This window comes from Erpetoichthys calabaricus, chromosome 5, assembly GCF_900747795.2.
Source record: "Erpetoichthys calabaricus chromosome 5, fErpCal1.3, whole genome shotgun sequence".
Classification (NCBI taxonomy): Eukaryota; Metazoa; Chordata; class Cladistia; order Polypteriformes; family Polypteridae; genus Erpetoichthys; species Erpetoichthys calabaricus.
In genome coordinates this window covers 134,129,360-134,146,492 of record NC_041398.2, presented here as the reverse complement: position 1 = coordinate 134,146,492, position 17,133 = coordinate 134,129,360, and the positions used below count along the sequence as shown (strand labels likewise).

General features: G+C 37.5%; 1 protein-coding gene across 7 annotated transcripts in view; it reads left to right on the top strand.

Moving 5' to 3' along the window:
- Window positions 1–16,619, top strand: part of cnot7 (CCR4-NOT transcription complex, subunit 7) — a 54,071-nt gene extending 37,452 nt beyond the window's left edge. For all 7 annotated transcript variants that reach the window (XM_028802048.2, XM_051928652.1, XM_028802047.2 and 4 more), the window contains one exon: window positions 15,214–16,619. In XM_028802048.2, the coding sequence (XP_028657881.1) occupies window positions 15,214–15,345 (132 nt within the window). In that variant the 3' untranslated portion in view covers window positions 15,346–16,619. The remainder of the gene's footprint in view (window positions 1–15,213) is intronic.
- The last annotated feature ends 514 nt before the right edge of the window (window positions 16,620–17,133 follow it).

Sequence of the window (17,133 nt, the reverse complement as noted above, 5' to 3'; positions counted from 1 at the left end):
GCATGTCTTTAGATTGTGGTTTGAGGAAAACAAGGCCCCGAGATAAAGTCCATGGGGACAACATAAAAACTCCACTTGGGGAGGAACTGGGACATGAACCTTGATATCCTCATTGCAAGGCAGAAATGCTAACACTGCAACACAATAAAACCTAGTCTTAACCTATTGTTTTGTAATTTGGGTGCCACCAAGACATTACTTTCAAATGCTGTGTTTTAAGAATATTTAAAAACCCTTAATAATCATTAAACCATAGGGGAATGATTAGCCAAGGCAAGGGTTTTTTAATTCTGTCTGGAGCATAATGTGTAGTTAGGATTCCATATGTTATTTGTAAGGAAGAATGTTGTAGTATATTGAAAGTAAATCTATGTTGGTATGCAGTGATTACAGACAGTTTTTGTAAGGAATGGACTTGGGTAGCTGTAGGGCAAAGCCAGTTATCCATGCAATCAATTAGATAAATAAATGTAAATTTAAAGAAATTGCAAAATTAGCTTAATGTATAAGCATTTAGTTTGGGATATCAGGAGGAAGCACTGAATTGCCTGATAACAGTGAACAGAAAAGATCCCCAGAGGCTCTGCATAGCACAGTGTGTTGGAATGAGCCTGTGGTTAAAAGTGCTCCAAGAGAGCGCCTCCTGGAGGGGATAGAGGAGATTTTTCATGATGTTATCCAATTTTGCCACCATCCTCTTCTCCATAACAGCTTTCAGTGTGTCCAGGGTTATTCATGTGATGGAGCAAGTTTTTCTGATGTTTGTTCTGCTCTAGCTTTTCTCGTACAGCACCACTGTATTGTCAGACCAGTCTCACTTTGCTGTTTATTTGAACCCCCTTGTACTTGTAGCTCAGCTTCACTTCAGTGTCTTCACCCTGAATGGTGACTGGCATCAGGCTCTTTGGCACACCGGAAGTCCACTACCAATTGTTTTGTCTTGCTGATGTTGAGTTGCAGGTGGTTATATTTGGATCACAAGATGAAGACCACCATAAGCCTCTTGTACTCAGACCTGTCCTTATTATTGATGCAGCCTACGGTGGGGGAGTCATCTAAGAATTTCTGTAGGTGCGATGATTTTATACTGGAAGTGTGTTATGTAGACTGACAGTTCCTTTTGGTGTGCCAGTGTTACACGCCACCATGTCTGGCACACAGTCTGTGTGCCTCATAAACTGCTGTTTGTTGGTCAAGTAGTCCATAACCCAGGAGATTCTGGGAGTGTTCAGATGTATTGTCCTTAGCTTTATTCCGTCAATGAGACAAAATGGTGTGCTTTCAGCTAAAATGGAAAAAGAACATTATCCAGACTATGGTATCTGCTTTGTCCAATTGAGAGTAGGCTGTGTGGACCATATAGATCAGAGTGCCCTTCATACCTCACCTGTATGTGCCTGATAAGCAAACTGCAGGGGAACAAGGTTTTCTGAAACCAGGGATCATAGCAGTTTCAGGACTACCCTCTTAAAAGTCTGAAGTCCTTGGGACTACTTGAGTGCCTTTTGTTTGGCACTGCGTAGGATGTTTTCTACAGCTGCAGAACCTTCTGCGAACTCAAGAAAAGAGAGAACAGGTGCTAAAAGACCCCACAGAGCTGGATGGCACATTTTTTCAGTACCCTGGGGCTGATTCTTTCTGGCCCTGCAGACTTGTTCATGCAGAGGTTCCCCAGCTCTCTCCTTTTGTATTTGGCAGAGAAAGACAGTCCAAGAGGTGGAAGGGGCCTGAAAACTACAGGTGTGATGTCATTGTATGGGGAGGTCGTGCAGGGTAATGATGGAAGTTTGGATTCTGGAAACTTCACAGCTTGCACACAAAGGCTAGCAGTGTTGGGGGAGGCCTGGACTGACAAGAGTGAGTCAAACCTTTTGAAGAACTGGTTCAGTTCATTAGCTCTATTCTTGTTCCCTTCTTCTACAGGTTTTATAGACTACTTGTAGCCAGTGATGGTCCTCATCCCATTCCACATTTCTTCACTTTGTTCTGCTATAGTTTGTGCTAAAATTTTTGTCTCTGTAGTGAGCTTTCCATTTACAGAGCTGTGTGTATTGTTGTGACTGCACAGTTTGATTTCCCTCTTATCTCCAGACCTGAAGGCCCTCTTCTTCTTCAATTGGTTTTTAGGTCTTTTATGATCCATGGTTTGTTGTTGGGAAAACAGCATATTGTCTTTGTAGGAACTTTGTTATCCACACAGAACTTGATATAATATGTGATACAGTGGTTGAGTCCCACAATGTCCTCACCATGTGACTCACAAAATATTTTCTCAAAGACGTCCATCAAAGCCTCTGATGTACATTCCTGTATTATAAAGTTTATCATCATTAATGTTCAGCTATTAACATTGTAAGAATCTAACCTTTTATAATCCAGTTTTGTTTCAGTATCTTAAAACTATGCAAACTTGATTTCTTATCTTGAGTATATTTTTCAGTTTCAAATCTTTTATAAATTAAAAAGAGGCAGAAACAAGGTTTTTTTTGTTATCACATATCTTTTCAAAGTTGCAAAGCCTGCAAAGGGAAGCTGAAGGAGCAGTGTTACAAACAAGTTCACAAGAGCTTCCTTTGCTCACCTGACTCAAACAAAACCAGAAATTAGCCCCTAGCTGAACTGGGCTAGCCCCTGTGAACACAAAATAGAAAAAATAGCATCTCTCTGCTGCATTTATTTAGTTGTAATTGCTTAAAAAAGAATTATGATCTTCATATTTTGCACATTGAGACACTGGTGTGTGTTGCTACCAGTGAGTGGAGTGCTGCAGTCATGATGTTGCAGCTTACAAGCAGAGCTGAAGCAGTTGCTGCACGGTTTGTGTGTTTTCTGCTGCACCTTGAATGTGTTAATTTGTATCATTTTATGATGCATGCCATTTAACACAGGCACAAAAAATATTTGCAAACAGCCCTCCTTTCAAATGTGTTTGTCTGTATTGATACAGTAATCCCTCCTCCATCGCGGGGGTTGCGTTCCAGAGCCACCCGCGAAATAGGAAAATCCGCGAAGTAGAAACCATATGTTTATATGGTTATTTTTATATTGTCATGCTTGGGTCACAGATTTGCGCAGAAACACAGGAGGTTGTAGAGAGACAGGAACGTTATTCAAACACTGCAAACAAACATTTGTCTCTTTTTCAAAAGTTTAAACTGTGCTCCATGACAAGACAGAGATGACAGTTCTGTCTCACAATTAAAAGAATGCAAACATATCTTCCTTTTCAAAGGAGTGCAAAGCAAGCAGTCAAAAAAAAAATCAATAGGGCTTTTAAGTATGCGAAGCACTGCCGGTAAAAAGCTGTTGAAGGCGGCAGCTCACACCCCCTCTGTCAGGAGCAGGAAGAGAGATAGAGAGAGATAGAGAGAGACAGATAAAAAAAATCAATACGTGCCCTTTGAGCTTTTAAGTATGCGAAGCTCCGTGCAGCATGTCCTTCAGGAAGCAGCTGCACACAGCCCCCCTGCTCACACCCCCCTACGTCAGTGCAAGAGAGAGAGAGAGAGAGAGGGAGAGAGAAAGTAAGCTGGGTAGCTTCTCAGCCATCTGCCAATAGCGTCCCTTGTATGAAATCAACTGGGCAAACCAACTGAGGAAGCATGTACCAGAAATTAAAAGACCTATTGTCCGCAGAAACCCGCGAAGCAGCGAAAAATCCGTGATATATATTTAAATATGCTTACATATAAAATCCGCGATGGAGTGAAGCCGCGAAAGGCGAAGCGCGATATAGCGAGGGATCACTGTACCATGATTTTTTATTTTTGGTCAGGCAAGTGTGAATTACCATATGAGGAAAGTATTAGTTAGCCCTCACAACAATATCTTAAAAAAAAAAAAAAAACAAACAAAAACAAAAAAGAAACAGAGAGTCTCAATGTTTTAGGCAGAACCACATAGCCTCTTGCTATAGTTAAGATACATGTCATTGACCTTGATATTTAGTGTTTGAGAGAAACATGACATCAAAGCCAATTTCACAGATGTGAGTACATTAGCAGCCACAGTGCTTTGTACATTATCAAAAAAAAAAAAACCTCTCAGCACTGGCTTCCTTGGGTAAGATGTTTCTCCATATTAAGAAATTTGGTAAGCCATCCTATGATATTTGATTAGCTGCTTTTGTGTTTCAGAATACAGTAATCCCTCCTCTATCGTGGGGGTTGCGTTCCAGACCCCCCCCCCCACCCCACCCCCCCACGAAAGGTGAAAATCCGCGTAGTAGTAGAAAGCATATGTTTATATGGTTATTTTTATATTGTCACGATTAGGTCACAGATTTGCACAGAAACACAGGAGGTTGTAGAGAGACAGGAACTTTATTCAAACACTGCAAACAAACATTTGTCCCTTTTTCAAAAGTTTAAACTGTGCTCCATAACAAGACAGAGATGACAGTTCCGTCTCACAATTAAAAGAATGCAAACATATCTTCCTTTTCAAAGGAGTGCGCGTCAGGAGCAGATAATGTCAGAGAGAGAGAGAGAAAAAAGCAAACAATCAGAAATCAATAGGGCTGTTTGGCTTTTAAGTATGCGAAGCACCGCCGGACAACGCAGCTGCTAGGAAGGGAGCAATGTAAAGGTAGCCTTTCAGCATTTTTTTTAGAGGAGCGTCCGTATCGTCTAGTGGTGCGAACAGCCCCCCCTGCTCACACCCCCTCCGTCAGGAGCACAGAATGTCAGAGAGAGTGAGAGAGAGACACAAAGAAAAACAAACAAAAATCAATACGTGCTGTTTGAGCTTTTAAGTATGCGAAGCACCATGCAGGAGGCATATCGCTTGACAAAACAGCCACATTTAAGCCCAGCAAGGAAGAGAGCAATGTGAAGGTAATCTTTCAGTGTTTTTTGAGGAGTGGCCGTATCTTCTAGGGGTGCGAACAGCCCCTGTGCTCACAATATATTTGAGGAGTTTTATTTAATACATAATACGTGCTCTGGTTGGGTAGCTTCTCAGCCATCTGCCAATAGCGTCCCTTATATGAAATCAACAGGGCAAACCAACTGAGGAAGCATGTACCAGAAATTAAAAGACCCATTGTCTGCAGAAATCCGTGAACCAGCAAAAAATCCGCGATATATATTTAAATATGCTTGCATATAAAATCCGCGATAGAGTGAAGCCACGAAAGTCGAAGCGCGATATAGCGAGGGATTACTGTAATAATAAGACACCATGTGCAGTGAACTTTATCACAATTTCAGTTGAAATACTCTGAAGCCGAGTTCACTTCATTTTAGCTGAAAGCATGCATTCTGTTTATTGATGTATAGCTTGTATTCTGATATCTTGTCAATAATTCAAACACATATGCAGTGCAGCAAGGCAATAAAATTTGCTAAAATAAATTTAAATTCAGTGTATAATCTATAGGATTATTCCGTATTACCGTAAATATAAATAAATTGAATAAAGATTGTGAACATGTCTATCCTAATATGAATCAGAACATAATGTCAGTTTATAGATTACTGAGGCACGATTTGGAAAAAAAAATGCTGAAAATATCTAGAAAAATATTGATGTCAGTCAGCCTAGTACAACACCATTTACGAATAAGACACTTGTAACAATTCGTCCTGCACACTGACACGAGACAATCGCTACCACTAACCCGTCCTAAGTGACGGCAGATGATAAAAGGATAGGCCAATATCACACCCCAATAAATCTCCCGTATACCCCTTATTCTACACAGTTCAGTCCCCTAATGCCAAAGCATTTATAGCCCACAAAAAACTAATAGTCAATCTCAAATATCACATGAGGAATGCATTACATAAAAAAGAATACAACCCCTTACATATGCACCCCCCCTCCAACCCTAAATAACCCTTATGTGGTGCTACAAATATATACATACAGTGGGTACGGAAATTATTCAGACCCCCTTCAATTTTTCACTCTTTGTCATATTGCAGCCATTTGCTAAAATCATTTAAATTAATTTTTTCCCTCATTAATGTACACACAGCACCCCATGTGGGCTCTGGCTGGGCCATTCAAGAACACTCAGAGTTGTTGTGAAGCCACTCCTTCGTTATTTTAGCTGTGTGCTTAGGGTCATTGTCTTGTTGGAAGGTAAACCTTCGGCCCAGTCTGAGGTCCTTAGCACTCTGGAGAAGGTTTTTGTCCAGGATATCCCTGTACTTGGCCGCATTCATCTTTCCCTCGATTGCAACCAGTCGTCCTGTCCCTGCAGCTGAAAAACACCCCCACAGCATGATGCTGCCACCGCCATGCTTCACTGTGGGGACTGTATTGGACAAGTGATGAGCAGTGCCTGGTTGTCTCTACACATACCTCAGTGCAAGACACATGACAGCCCGCATGGAGTTTGCTAAAAGACACCTGAAGGACTCTGAGATGGTGAGAAATAAGATTCTCTGGTCTGATGAGACCAAGATAGAGCTAAAATAATGAAGGAGTGGCTTCACAACAACTCTGAGTGTTCTTGAATGGCCCAGCCAGAGCCCTGACTTAAACCCAATTGAGCATCTCTGGAGAGACCTAAAAATGGCTGTCCACCAACGTTTATCATCCAACCTGACAGAACTGGAGAGGATCTGCAAGGAGGAATGGCAGAGGATCCCCAAATCCAGGTGTGAACAACTTGTTGCATCTTTCCCAAGAAGACTCATGGCTGTATTAGCTCAAAAGGGTGCTTCTACTAAATACTGAGCAAAGGGTCTGAATACTTAGGACCATGTGATATTTCAGTTTTTCTTTTTTAATAAATCTGCAACAATTTCAAAAATTCTTTTTTTTTGTCTGTCAATATGGGGTGCTGTGTGTACATTAATGAGGGAAAAAATTAATTTAAATGATTTTAAAAGTGGCTGCAATATGACAAAGAGTGAAAAATTGAAGGGGGTCTGAATACTTTCCGTACCCACTGTATATATACAATAACAATATTCCTTCCCCCAGTTCCCCTTCCAGAGATTGTAAATAAGTCCACAGTTCTGTCCCCCCTGATGCCGGCAGGCGAAACAAGGAGTTCTGTCAATTGCGGACTCCTAGCAGCAATCAAATCTTCGCCATAAAAGATATACAGTCAGTCTTGCACCATGATACAATACAGTAAGTCCTTCGATATAGCTCACCTGAGTCTGTAGAAAATAGTGGAACGTTCAATTCCCCGGCCAAAAAAAATAACTTCCGCACTTCTGGCAGGACTGTAGGAGCTCCTGGACTTCGTCACGTGGCCCGTGCAGTAGCTGATATGTTTTTTTTCCGATTTTCTTTCCCCCTCGTCTTCTTTTCCTCTCCTCTCTTTTAAACGGTGTGCTTTATGGAAATCACTCCCCGAAAAAAAAAAAAAGAAACAAGAAACCGGAAGTTCCACCTCTGGGGCACTGCTGTCAATCTCAGAATGTAAGAAAGATCCCCACAACACCCGATCGACAGCAGAAAAACATATTATATTTATGTGGCACCGCTACACACTTTATGCATGTAAAAAGGTGCAACACTCTGCTGACAAATAAGAACCTGAATGTTCGTCTTATGTTTGCCAAAATGCACCTAAATGATCCTCAAGATTTCTTGAACAATTTTCACTTTATATGTTTATTAACACTAGAATTACCTGAGTCTATGAAAAAACTCGTAGATCCGGCCCACCTTAAAACCATATGCACCTCTCCACCAGTGTCCTTTGTCCTCTAAATGTGCCGATAAAAACAAGCTGCAAACAGACGGCTATTCCATTCCCCCACCGACTTAGAACGTGCACGAGCATCTCCCAGCTCATGCCTTGATTGATTATCTGGGGGTGAAGTGGAGTTTTAGAGTGGAAATAATAGATCGTTATTTGGAACACACGCATTTCATGTGTGCTCCGTTTCTACAGTAATCTGTGTAAACACATTGTTAAAACAGAAACTTTTTCGTATTTTGGTAATAAATTTTACAAAATGTAGGCATAAACTATAGAATGTGTGAAGCAGCATGAAGTCCAAACATCAAATAAACACTTTCACAAAAGGTTCAAGAACAATACAATAGCTTCCGTGGCGTAGCGGTAAGATTTGCTGTCTCAGAGCGCAGCAGGCTTACTGTCCATCAGAGAACTGAGTTCGATTCCCCGTTGAGGAGAAAGTGTTTTTAACTTCAAACGGACATAAAATTTATAAATTGGTATGTACTATCAGTTAATGAGATCGTTATATTTTCATGTGGGATGCTCCTTTTAAAATATTTTTTAATAATTGAGACTGCAATTAACATGAACAAGAGTCCTTATAACTGTTATTTTTAAGATCCATAACACACAGAAACAGACAGAGCACCTCATAATAGAGAGACAGACAGGCAGAAAAGTCACTAGATATATAAATAAAGAGGGAAGGCACATGTACTGAAAGAAAAAAAAAGATCAACATGTGCATTGTTCCTGCTGCACTGAATAAGCTCACGCGCTCTAACACCCCCCCCCCCCCCCCCCCGATCTGACTCTAAGTAACAGCGCAAGCACAGACACAAACCAAGTGTATGTGTGTAGATAGATAGATAGACACTTTATTAATCCCAATGGGAAATTCACATTTTCCAGCAGCAGCATACTGATACAATAAATAATATTAAATTAAAGAATGATAATAATGCAGGTGAAAAAAAGACAGTAACTTTGTATATGTTAAATGTTAACGTTTACCCCCCCGGGTGGAATTGAAGAGTCGCATAGTTTGGGGGAGGAACGATCTCCTCAATCTGTCAGTGGAGCAAGACAGTGACAGCAGTCTGTCGCTGAAGCTGCTCTTCTGTCTGGAGATGATACTATTTAGTGGATGCAGTGGATTCTCTATAATTGATAGGAGCCTGCTGAGCGCCCTTCGCTCTGCCACATATGTCAAACTGTCCAGCTCCATGCCAACAATAGAGCCTGCCTTCCTCACCAGTTTGTCCAGGCGTGAGGCGTCTTTCCTCTTAATGCTGCCTCCCCAGCACACCACCACGTAGAAGAGGGCGCTCGCCACAACTGTCTGATAGAAAATCTGCAGCATCTTATTGCAGATGTTGAAGGACGCCAGTGTAATGTATAATATTAACAAAAAGAGCAGCTTACTACTGAAAACAGCAAATATAGGAGTGAGTGGGGATCGAACCAGGGACTCTTGATCACACTTGGTTTGCGTCTGTACTTGCGCTGTTTCTTAGAGTCAGATCAGGGGGATTGGGGTTATTTCGCGTGAGCTCATTCAATGCTGCAGGATCAACGCACATGTTGATCTTTTTTTTCTTTCAGTAATAGCGGCAACATAAATCCACACTCGATCTGATACTGTTCGTTTTCAAATAATATTGCATTAGTGCGATGATGTTTTCACATATATTGTCTCTTTCTTTCAGGTGTGTAATAGGAACCACAGCATAGAGAGAAGCGTGTACATTGTAACAGGTACACACATTGTAAATGTAGGAAAGACGATCCTTGCGTGTGTGTGAACAGTTAACATTTGAATCTGATGATTGCATATAGCGCTGAACTTACTGCTCTGTACTATTCTATCCTCTGCAAGTCCTGGAGTACAAAAGAAACCGCATACAGCAACATGTGGGGACTGGCAAGATTGGGGGAAAAAAACATGCAGTCACTGATTACAGACCGCAAGATATTATGCGAATGAATATGAATAATGTTAATATAAGGTCATAAAACGAATAATTCCAAATATCATATATACCTACGTCTGTGTTTTTTTGACATCATACACCATAAGGTGCACACTAATTCAGCATGAGCAGGAACACTCAATAAAACCGAATAAAAAAATAAAAAAAAATCAAGTGACGGTGAGATACGAAGAAGGCAGATTCGCCAGCGTTTGTGTGTCAGCTTTTATCCCTCCAGATGAGAGAATGTCCAGTTCCATTGTCTCAAAACACCACTCACATCTCCAGTTATTCCGTTTCAAATGAAAAATAACAGCGTCAGATCCCTGAGTTGGTGGGCGGTAGTATGTATCGTGATCGTGATTTAGAGAGAATAAAAGTTTAAAAAAAAAAAAAACCGGTAACTTTTACAAGTCATGTAAATGCACACCGTGTGTTACAGACGCAAACCAAATGTATGTGTGTACTGTATAATATTAACAAAAGGGGCAGCTCACTACTGAAAATGGCAAATATAGGAGTGAGTGGGAATCGAACCAGGGACTCTTGATTACAAGTCAGCAAATCTTACCGCTATGCCAATGAAGCTGTTGTCTATTATTTGAATCTTTTGTGAAAGTATTTACTTGATCTTTGGACTTCAGGCTTCATACATTATATAGTTTATGCCTACATTTTGTCATTTACTACTAAAATATGAAAAATGTTTCTGTTTTAAAAATGGGTTTACACAGATTACTGTAGAAACGGCACACACATGAAATGCGTGTGTTCCAAATAGCGATCTATCATTTCCACTCTAAAACTCCAGCACTTCAGTCACTCCCAGATAATCAAACAAGGCATGAGCTGGGAAAACTTAGTGAACGTTCTGCGGCGGTGGGGGATGGAATACCCGACTGCTTGCTGCTTGTGTTAATCGGCACATTTAGAAGACTAAAGAGAGGTGAGAACGGTTTTAAGGTGGGCCGAATCTACGAGTTTTTTCGTAGACTCTGATAATTCTAGTGTTAAAGTGGAACTTTATGGATATCTTGTACTCCTTTCTGTGGAGAAAATCCTCACGCTATACGCATACCCACTACCATTGTCAAATATGGTCACGATAAGGGATTCTTTGCTGGAAAAGAACCTGATCAAGACGCCATCACTGAGAAAACAATGAACTGTGCATTTTTTGAGAGGATTCATCAAAAGAATGTGACATGACCCCAGGGCCTTCAATTGGTGGTAGTGTGCTACACTAAGGTAACAAAATTTCCAGTCAGACTAACTTTAACAGTACTAAAGGTCTGATAGACTACTTAATTTGTCCACTATGTAATGACTGTTGGCAGTATATCTTTTACATAGCCTTTCTGATAATACTGTCGGGGGTCTGTTTATGGAATTTTCCTTAGAGGAGTAGATAGGTGGTATGATTAAAGTACCCTGAATGGGAGATGAGGCATATAGTTTGCAGGTGTAGGTGGGAGAAGCCACAATTGAACCTTTCAGTCTGATGGGATGGCTCTGAATATTCCTCAGCAACTGTTCTTAACACCTCAAATGTAGTAGACAGCAGCTCTCTCTCTCTTTTTTAATACCAATCCGATTGCTTGTAAACCTTTAAATCTTCTATGGATGCTTACATTTTAAATTGGTGGTTGTGCGGCTTTGTCATTAAAGACATTGCACTGTAGTTTGGGATTTTTTTTTACACAACCACAACATAATAACAAAACATAATCCTATCAAATGAAAAGAACATAAATACAATAATTTATGTAAATAAAATAAAGGTTCATCACTGCACAAGCCCTGCATGATTACATCATGAGTTCTTGCCATATTGTGAAAGAATTCTGAACAGATCATCATAAAGTTAACTTGATTTTTTCCTGCTTGATTTAATGTAAAAAAATGTTTCACACTGAATTACAGAAAGTTGACTGGAATTCTTCAGTTGAGACAAATATGTATTTGTGTAAATAGTATGTTAATGCCTTTATCACATCTTGCATTGCTTGGAAAATTGTTGCTAAGGTGTTAGTAGTGATTTTAAATTCAAGGCTGTCTGAGAGGTGAACAGATATTTTGGCCCAAAACAATTTAAAGAGTATGTCATTCCCAAAATGTGACCAAGTGATATGACAAGATACAGTATTTGTAAACAATGCACAATTTTTAGTGGAACTGTGGTGAGCTTTAGTGCATATTGAACTAGAATCTATTTTATGAAAGGCTAGGTTCCATTTGTAACATTTTGATTTAAAGATCCCCTTGCCATCGTACCTTGAGATGTTTTGATATTCTTGGGAGATGCTGTCAGTCTTCGTCCAAACTAGCCAGTATCACCCCAAGGGTACATAACAGATGAAAAATGAGGGAATGTGGGTAGTTTGCTTTTGTCACTGCTTCTGATTTGCCTATAAAAGAGTTTTGCTGAAAGATTACATTTTGGGGCAACATAGTTCAAAATACTGTATATAAATCCATTATCATTACCTCTGAATATCACAGTCCATTGAGACTTCTGTTTGTTGAATACTGCATAGGTTAAATAAGGTGTTGATTTTTATTGTGTATAGGGGCAACACATAAGCTTCTCTGCCTTATCATGTGCTTCATTGGTTCCATATGTAAATTTCCCCTTGATGATCAATAAATATATCTGACAAGAAGTGTCTATTTTAATTGAAGGATAAAATAAAAAAAGTAAGAACTCATTAAGACATTAAAACAACTTCTCTTTTAAATTTTGCCAAACATTTGCATCTTTGTCAGCCCACCCAACCCCCCGTTTCATCCAATGATGATAATTAGTGGTGACGAAAGCACAGAGCAATCCATACAAAGATTATTTTGAGTAGTAGTCCCTTTCTGTGCCTAACCACGCAGGTGTAGTTTTATTAAATTTTTGATCAGTATATTACAGCACTATGTTTGAGGTCCTGCTACAGTACGTCAGCATTATTCTAGTCTAGACTTTTTGTAGTCCTTTCCAAAATGTCATTCATTTCATTCTGGTATGGACCTGATTGTATGTTTTTGATAAACATGTCTCCCAGAAATATATGCATTCTTCAATCTCTCTACACTTGTAGTGACACTCGGTAATCCAACACATGTTCTGTTTTATTTTTTAATGTATTTTTACATCACTCTCCTTTCCTTGAGTGATTATAATGATGTACATTATCGATTCATATTACAGAGAACACAATTTTATAAGCAGGGCCAAATCTTGTCTCGTGTTAATGCATTCTTTAATTCTTGAACATTGCACAAGGTGAAGAGGAAATATGACAACTTTCAATATGTGTTGATTTAAAGGATATGTTTAATCAAACAAGCATATTAAGATTATTATTATATAACTAAACTCAATATAACATTTTAGTAGATTTTCTGAGGTATTTAAGAATTACCCTTCAGTAATTATAACTGGATCTGTACATCTTTTAAAAAATTAGATTTTTATTCTCCCTAAATATTTGTACATCAGGGCCCTGGGACTATTTATTTTGATTATATGGGTGCTTTAAATGAATAAATTAAATTATTTAATATAATGAATGAATTAATTAAGGACTTTGAAACTTTGTGTTATGCCCAAGAAGTTAGCCTTATTTTGAGTTTTAGTTTTGTTTTAAGCCACTAGATGGCAAACAAGTTTGTTTTTTCTCCGTAGTGGTTGTGGTGGTTTTATTTGATTATTCTTAAGGTCTTACATCCATTTAGAGCAGTGGTTCCCAACGTTTTTTTTGTTCATGCCCCACCTAGGCCTCTCTAAAATCATGATGGCCCCCACTGTAACATATACCTTATTCTTATTATTACGTATTCAAAAAAAGTGAACTCCTACTCATGTGGAGGAAGTCCATAATGTCATTAATTTGGTCTAAGCAAGCTTCTGAAGAACATGGAAACAAAAGAGGGAAAGGATAGTTGAAGTACAGTACTGACAAAGAAATCACTAAGAAATTGTTAAAAATATATATATATATAATATGAAGTAATATGAAAATACAGCAAATACAGTTTTGAAAACATATAATAAGAGACATGATATTCATAAATTTAAAATAAATTTAATGACAGCTTTTTCTGTAATGTTTTGATCAATTTATATTTTTGGTATATTGCAAAATTTTATAATCATTGTTACAATTCATATTATTTTAATGGTAAAAATGATTTCGAAGTAGAAAAACCCAAGCCGGTTGTAAAATCATAAATGAAAGGGTTCTTCACCATCCCTTCTATGTTTATATACAGTAAATATTCAAATGTCTCTGTAAAAAATAAAAATTATTTCTTTATTTTTTTCTATCATTTTTAACAGTGAATTTCTGTTTTTTCATTTTATAAATTAACATACCTAAATTCTCGAATTGCCCCCCTAAAAAAATCAAATTGCACCCCATGTTGGAAATCACTGACTTAGAGGTTAAGCCCCACCACCCAAAAATATAAAAGAATTAAATTAGAAAGTGAATAGTCTTTCATGCATTTTGCTGTACATTTTTCACTGTGTCTTCAGCTTTTTTTCTTCTTTTATGAGGTAAACTTGTCAGATGTACCATCCTCTTCATAGATTCTTATTTTTAAGACAGACTCATTCTGCCCTGGTTTTTGCCCATTTTACTACAAGAAATGTTCACACGGTATTACAAAATGGAAAAAAAAGAAACTTAGTTCACTTTATTTCTTATGTTTTATATTAAGTGCATTTCCACTTACAAGCACAATACACTATACAACATTACAAATACAGGATAGTTAAATTAGAACACATAAAAAATGCTGAACATAAAAACCAAAAAATGCATACAGCTTAGGTGTTTTATACTTTATTTGTTTAGCCTTGATACGGTTTGTGTGTAGTATCCAGAAGTACAGTATCCATTAAAACTGACAAAAAGTGTATTCTTTGTTTTAAAAATGTTTTGGCAATTTGGGTAGATAGCAATGCACTGCTTTTGCAACCTGAGGCTGCATTAATTTCATACAATACAATTACAATATTAATTGTAATCTAATAAGGCTCATCAATGCAGTGAGTATTCTTGGTTTTTATTGGCACAATTAGGAGTTTAACTATTGCAAGCCACAAATATTTGCACATTGATTCATTTCACTAAATGTGCATTGAAAATACTTGAGTAATTTTGAGTCTTTTGCAGAAGTGATAAAAGGTTTTGTGCTCAGGGCGTATTGACTGATTTTTTTTATGTGTGTTTCATTATTTCATTTCGATTTTTTTTTAATTTTTGTTGTAATCTGTTGTATATAGCAGTAGATTAATGTAACAAGTGGAAACTCATGGTATGTTTTTCATACATATGTTTAGTTAGTTGGGGACATAAGTAGTAATAAAGGACAAGATTTATGTAATATTCTGCAAAAAAGCAGAACATCCATCACAAACATGCTGCTTTATATTCTCAGATGAATGCAAAATAAAGGAATGTAAAATGTCTGCTTCCTCTGCAAGCAGTTCATACCTATTTAGTTTAACTGTATATTTGTGTCGGCTAAGCCTTATACAGTTATGTAAGCTTAGTATGAAACATGCAGTAACTGTACTTTTTTGTCCTTTTTCAGATGTTCTTTGAGGATCATATTGATGATGCAAAGTACTGTGGCCATTTATATGGTCTTGGTTCAGGTTCATCCTATGTTCAGAATGGCACTGGCAATGCATATGAGGAAGAGGCTAACAAACAACAATCATGACATGATGGATTTACACTTACAAGGCTGCATTTCGCTCATTTCATTTTAACTTTATTTCTGGAGGATGCGAAAATAAGGCCTTTTGTTTATAACATTGCATATTCTCTTTCCTTTCTTTCTTTTTAGAATGTTAAACAGCAAGACGAATTACAATTATTTTACTGCTGCAGACTTTATTGCAAAGAAAGACGGAAAGTAAACTTTGTTATTTGTTCATAGGTATTCAAATGTATTTTGAAAGGAAGATAGCAAATTGCTAATACCTTGATTTCCATCTGGTTCAGATTTCTCTAGTTTGGCAATCATTATAAATTGGCTGTTCACTCATTTCATTTCATGTGTAGCACTTAAAAAAAGTGTTATCTTTTAGTTTTTCAGAAAGGAGGACCATGCAAATATGCACTTTATACATCAGCCTACATTCTGTATTTTATCTACTTTTGTGGCCATTTTCTTCATTCTGCTTAACCATTCTCTGCCCCTCGATTTGTTTTAGGGAGAACTCAAATATGTTTTAGTTAAATTCATCTTCCAAAGTTTTGCCTTAAAAAAAGCAAATCCCATTTTGTGTTGTATCTGCTGCTTTTTCACCTACATGTGTACTCATTCCTTTTTTTTTTTTTTTGTGCTGACATTTCATCCCCACATTTAAACCTCGATGTCAGTGTTTCTATCAGTTTGGTTAATAATAACTAAAAAAAAAAAACTACATACATGCTTCCATAACAAAACTAGAACTTTGCACAAGAGGTATATTAGGTAAATCCAAATGTTTGTCAGTTAACATCTATTTTTTATTATTTAAAAATAAACTTGTACATTTTGTAGGGTTTTACTAAAAAAGGTTTTATTAATTTAGGAAACAATATTTCTTAGTGCAGATCTTAATCAGATCTTAATGCAGACATTTTGGCTGGGAATCATTTTTACTTGTAATGCTAAAAAAGTGCAGTGCTGTTTATAATGCTTTCCCCCACTGTTATTCCTGTATTGTTGCATGTATGGAAATGCATTTTTCAAAATTCATATGTAACCAATAATTACATTTACTTTAAAATGTGGATTGCATGAATGTTGTATGTATACCACCAGGGATGAACAGGAAACTCTTCAGAATCCTCAGTTTACCACCAATCCGTTTTTTCCCCCTTTCCAGAACCCATTTGTAATTTGATTGTCCCTTTTAAAAAAAAAAAAAAAGAAAAGAAATTTGTCAAGAAAGGGCATTTGTTTTTAAAGCTTTTGTAAATAAAGGCTTCAGAATTGTTTTCTTATATGTAGTCTTTTTTAATATTCCAGATGTATTATAAATATTCACATGCTTGTCATTCAGCTTCACAGCCAGTTTACCAAATGTGTCTTAGTTATTATTTTTAAGCAGGGAACATCCTCAGAACAGATGACCCAAAGAAGCAGGTGCCTGACAAAATGCCTTAAAGGTGCAGTCTTGTTTGGGTACGTTTTTGACAATCTTCAGTAAAAAGTGATGTGTAGTGTGTGTACTTTTGAGCTAAGTTGAACAGTGTTTTTATGTATATTGAGACTTTTTTATTTAAAGTTTGTTTTCTTTTATTATCTGAAAATATAATTGAAAGATTGTGTTCTTGATGCTGTATTAAACTATTTTTGTACATTGCTTTAAATGATAACTGTATTGAAGCTAAAGAGTAAAACATCGGCAGTAGATTAGTAAAGAAATATTAGGAAAGTTAACCAGTTTGTTTCTGCAAAGTCTCTAACTTACATTTAGTAGAAAAAATATTTTAATCAATGATTGTATTTGACTCA